Source organism: Solanum verrucosum, unplaced genomic scaffold (assembly GCF_900185275.1).
Source record: "Solanum verrucosum unplaced genomic scaffold, falcon-dt-bn FXZP01000182.1, whole genome shotgun sequence".
Taxonomy (NCBI): Eukaryota; Viridiplantae; Streptophyta; class Magnoliopsida; order Solanales; family Solanaceae; genus Solanum; species Solanum verrucosum.
In genome coordinates this window covers 6,415,001-6,420,391 of record NW_026020378.1, presented here as the reverse complement: position 1 = coordinate 6,420,391, position 5,391 = coordinate 6,415,001, and the positions used below count along the sequence as shown (strand labels likewise).

Below are 5,391 nucleotides of genomic sequence, written 5' to 3'. Positions count from 1 at the left end.
ATTTCTAATTTAAATAGATTATAGAAATTTATATAAGTATCATATCATTAAAAATAAATTTAAAAAATATATAATTAAAATATTTTTGAACTAAAAAAATAAATATGATACATCAATTAATTAATAGGAGGGAGTATTTTTTGAACCTGTGTATATATGCATCATGAATGGATGTCACAAACTGGGGTACGTACTATATCAAGTACCAAACAACCTCCAAGCTCCCAACCTTCTGATGGGAACAACTCTTACATACTTACAAAATTATCTTTTCGTTTTTGGTATTTTTATTGGAGCTCGACCAAATTCAAATTCACATATTATAGGGCCCATTTCTATTGGTGACACTTCTAACAAAAATAATAATTTATTCTTAAGCACTCGAAAACATTGAAAATTCTGAATAAGAATGGATGAATCTTAACTATCCCACCACAATTCATATTGATTCCGTACAAATTATGTCAAGTGCATTGAATGCTCTGGAAGGCAGATGGCAAAAAAACAGATGGAAGTAAATTAATTAATTAAGATAGGTGAAGTGTTGCTTTTCTCACTCTTTTACTCTATTTTGGAGTACTATGTAGTAATACACATAAGCCATGATATTTTTGGCTTATAAATAGTGCTCCAAATATCCCTATTTTTCCATCTCAACTTTACTTATAATTTGTTAGCAATACATCTATATCCTCTCACAATTAGAATTCACTTTCTTTGCTTAATTAAGTCCAACCATGGAGTTGAAGTTTCTTCACATCCTTACATATCTTTCAGTAAGTTCTAATTACTTTATAATTACACTATTATTATTTATGTAAATTATTTTTAAAGAAGCTAATTTTTTTTTTTTTAATATTTTAGTTGGCACTAGTGGCAAGTCATGCAGCTCTTCCTGTTACATATTGGACTACTAAGCTGCCTAATACTCCCATGCCAAAGGCAATCAAAGAATCTCTCCAGCCTTCTGGTAATTAATTAGTCTATCAAATAATTAGAATTAATCCATTATATATTTTCTTACAAATCCTTATGTGTCTATATAGAACTTCCAAGGTTTAATATTTTTTTTTTTGTTTCAATAATCTGCAAATTAACTTGTATACACTGACATATAACAATTATTTATCTTTTTTCTCTCATATTTGTCAATTTCTTTCCAACAACAGAAAAACTGTTTCTCTTCTATTTAAAAACAGTTTTATGGCAAACACTTTATTTTTTCAAAATAAGTGATTTTTGGCCTAGCAATGCCAAACAAGCTCTTATTATTACTATGAAAATTTTATGGTAATTATATTATACATAAAAATATTGTATATCATAAAATCTATGTTATACACAATTATTGTATGATTAAAGATTCTTTATACTATTACTATCACTTAAACTAGTACTATAATAACAACTTTTTCACGATGCATCTCAAGTATCAAAACAAATAGTCGATAATTTTTTTTAATTATTATATATATATATATATATTTAACTAACGAGTATAATTATTGTTTCTGTAGGATTAACAGAAGACAAAAGCACTTCAGTAAATGTAGGCAAAGGTGGAGTAAACGTCGGAGTCAACAAGGGTCACCCTTCCGGCGGAACAAACGTTAACGTTGGAGGCCATAAAGGCGGCGTTAAGGTAGACACTCCAGGTGGGACCCACGTAGGCGTTGGTAAAGGAGGAGTTGGTGTCACAACCCCCGGCCACCACGGAAAACCACCCGTCTCCGTGGGTGTCCGCCCTGGACCGTCACCGTTTCTTTACAATTACGCGGCGAAAGACGATCAACTTAACGATAACCCTAACGTGGCATTATTTTTCCTGGAAAAAGATTTGCATCAAGGAAGTAACATGAACTTGCAGTTTGTGAAAAATGCTAATGGAGCTTCTTTTTTGCCTCGTGAAGAGGCGGATTCGATTCCGTTTAGCTCAGAGAAGATGCCGGAAATTCTTAATCAGTTTTCAGTTGATCCGGATAGTGAAGAAGGTCAGATTATGAAGCAGACTGTACAGGAATGTGAAGAGCCAGGTATAATCTCTTTGTTTCAATTTATGTGACAGTTATTTGGCTTGATACGGAATTTAAGAAAGAAAGATACACTTTAAAATTTGTAGTCTAAAATAAGCGGGAAATGTTTATTTGACTATTAAATCTTTTTATTAAGGGTTAAATAAAGTTACTAAATTATTACTCCCTTCGTCCCATTTTATGTGAGATAGTCTAACTCGGCACGGACTTTTAGAAAGAAAGGAAGACTTTTAAACTCGTGATCCAAAATGAATGATAGAAATTTGTGTGGCTGTAAAGGGTAAAATAGACATTTATAATTAAATTATTACTTAATATAAAAATGTGTCATTTTTTTTTAACTGACTAAAAAGGAATGTAAATCACGGGACAGAAAGAATTAAAGAAAGAAAGGTAAGTAGGTAAATTGAGAAAAGGGAGTAATATTCTTATATTGATTATTCATGTATATACGATAGTAATTGCATAAATAGTATTTATATTATCGACATTCAATTAAATGCATCATTATAAAGACTAATATATAGTACTAGATCAATTTTTTTTAAATGTATCATAATTAGGGTAGTAAATTTGCTTCTGATAACTTCTAAATGCAATTTAACTTACTATGGAATATTATCACTCTATTATTCATGAAATTAAAATATATACACAAAAACTTGAACACTTTTTACCATACTTCCTCCGTTTCAGTTTTTTATTTTATTTTAATACAAAATTTAATAAAGTAAAAAAGCAATTTTAATGTTATGACTTGATACGGAGTTTAAAATATTTTATGCAGGTATTAAAGGAGAAGAGAAGTATTGTGCAACTTCATTAGAATCCATGGTTGATTTCACCACATCAAAGTTAGGAAACAAAGTGCAACCATTATCAACAGAGACACAAAATGAAAACACACAAATGCAAAAATACACAATCCTAGGAGCCAAGAAAATGGGAAACAATAATGACAAATCAGTAGTTTGTCACAAACAAAACTATGCCTATGCAGTATTCTATTGTCACAAAACAGAAACAACAGAGTCTTACATGGTTTCATTAGTTGGTGCTGATGGAACAAAAGTTAAGGCTGTAGCTGTTTGTCACAAAGACACATCACAATGGAACCCAAAACATTTGGCTTTCAAAGTTCTTAAGGTTACACCAGGATCTGTCCCTGTTTGCCATTTCCTTCCACAAGATCACATTGTTTGGGTCCCTAAGAACTAGAATATCATATAATTATTAGATGACATATGTTTAATTGTCTTCTAAATATTTGGGTTGTTAATTTTATGTATTATGTAATAATACAAAGTATGTTGTGCTTGTTATACTTTTGTCTTGTTGTATAATCATACTTTACTATACAAATAATAAATAATATATGTTTCACATTTATAACTTCTTGTGTATCATTCTCTTCCTATTTTTCGTCTCAATTAATAAATATTTGGAATCTTTCGATACTTATAATTGGTGGGGGGAAAAATGGTATGTTTTGAAATAATATCCCCAATATGCTCTAAGGACTAAAATTAATGATGTTTTTTTTTCTCCTAAAGTGTTTAATTTTAATGGTATGATAAGCTCTTGTTTAAATATTAAACTCTAAATATTTAAAAAAAATCACATTTTTGTTATTCATTTTTAATTTTAAGTGTTTAATCTTTCGATATTCACGTTGGAGTTCGACCAAAGATTTGGGTCATATGAATTGTCTCATCTAACAACTTATATACACAATTGGGGACAATGTGATTTTCTTTGTTTTGGAATACTTATAATTTATTTCACAAATTGAGGTTCATAACCTCTAGCAAGCTTGCATACTTTGAAACTTTATTTGCTTGCAGTTTGTCTATTTGTACTCATTCATTCGCAATAAAATGTATCGAACTCGAACTCTACTTAATACAAAGTCACATTTATTAAATTTAACGATGAATTTAGATTTAATCAAATTTTAATACACATACCTAATTTTGAGTGGAAAAAGAGAAGAAAAAGTTACAAACCACACGTCTATTAATATTTGAAGGTCGTGGACCAACTCCTTAATGGTTCTTTAATAAGTCTGCCAAGAAAAGGTTGATGTGAGTGCTAACAACTAAATTAAAAGCCTTGTAGAAAATTTCTTCATGATAAATATAAATTTGTCATTATAACATATGTAGGCCACATTATTCAATATTCCCACCATTTCTATTTACATGTCATCAAAACGACAAATAGATGTTCCTTAATACTTGTCACTTCATAAAATCAATACATAAATAACATTATTCTTCATATTTTATTCTTGAGAGTTATTAGTCTTGAAAGTATGAGTTTGACAAATATAGGAAAACCAAATAATTCATTCATGTTCATTGATCAATTTAATTAATCAAAATAAATTAATTTATATTCATTTATTGAAAACTTGACTTCAAGAGACCACTAAATAAGGATAAAATGATAAATTTACCTAATTTCTTAAGGGGCGTGAAATTTAAAATGGTGACATGTAGATAGAAACGGAGGAAGTAATATAAGATATTGTTTACTAAGTTATTCATGTTTATTAGATCCATGAATTGAACAATATTAAGAGAAACAATTTCTTTAATGTTAAGGTTATAACACTTGTTCTTCCGGATGAATTAGTTAATTTGGAAGGTGGTCATCCACATAATTAACCTGGGATCGATCACCTCTTAATACCTTCTGAATCGAGCATGTTGGAGATTCAGAAAAGAAAAGAAAAGGCTGTAACACTCCCCTATATTAATTAACAAGTTCTCATTCCAAAGAGTTGCACCGTTTGAAAACAATTCGAATTCCTACTTTTTGCAGCTTAATTTTACATTCATCAATGGGTCCAATATAATTTCTTTTCCGATTTTTCTAAGTGATTTATCCTCCATTTTTAATTAGCGATAAACTTGTCTTAAAAGTTAAAAATACATTTATTTTTGGTAGTTGAATTCTTTCTGTCTCCATAAATGGATTGACATTAACATTATTCACTATTGTTTAATCAAATCTATGAGGTAGTCCATAAAGCTAATTATTTATTAGGCTCTCAAAATTTGGCTGCTTAATTAGCATGTCATTATACTAGGTCTGCTACATTAATTATTAATTAAAGACAAAAATATATTCTATTTATTCCATTTTATATAGCACATTTATTTAGTCTATTACAAAAAAAAATCATATACTTTTAAATTTGAAATTACTAATTTTACAATTTCATTTGAAGGAGCGAAGGGCTTAGAGGCAAATTCAAAATTTTAATATCAAGTGTTAATTAATTGGGTTTTAAATTTAAAATTTATGCATATTTAATAAATTCTTAACACAAATATATTATTTGAGCAAACAA

The 5,391-nt window shown here is 29.0% G+C and overlaps 1 protein-coding gene across 2 annotated transcripts; it reads left to right on the top strand.

Annotated features, from left to right (window-relative positions):
* The first annotated feature begins 618 nt into the window (after positions 1-618).
* Positions 619-3,422, top strand: LOC125838549 (BURP domain protein RD22-like). 2 transcript variants are annotated; one of them, XM_049517595.1, is made up of 4 exons: positions 619-776; positions 865-970; positions 1,518-2,033; positions 2,821-3,422. In XM_049517595.1, the coding sequence occupies exons 1-4, from the start codon at positions 738-740 to the stop codon at positions 3,249-3,251; spliced, it is 1,092 nt and encodes a 363-aa protein (XP_049373552.1). In that variant the 5' UTR covers positions 619-737; the 3' UTR covers positions 3,252-3,422. The 2 variants fall into 2 exon arrangements, with proteins under 2 accessions (XP_049373552.1, XP_049373553.1); XM_049517596.1 differs by having other exon boundaries at positions 621-776; positions 1,527-2,033.
* Positions 3,423-5,391: the final 1,969 nt, after the last annotated feature.

Coding starts and splice junctions, on each gene's coding strand:
- LOC125838549 (XM_049517595.1), top strand. CDS start 738: ATGGAGTTGAAGTTTCTTCACATCCTTACATATCTTTCA. Junction 777..864: donor ACATCCTTACATATCTTTCA/GTAAGTTCTAAT, acceptor TTAATATTTTAG/TTGGCACTAGTGGCAAGTCA. Junction 971..1,517: donor AGAATCTCTCCAGCCTTCTG/GTAATTAATTAG, acceptor TTGTTTCTGTAG/GATTAACAGAAGACAAAAGC.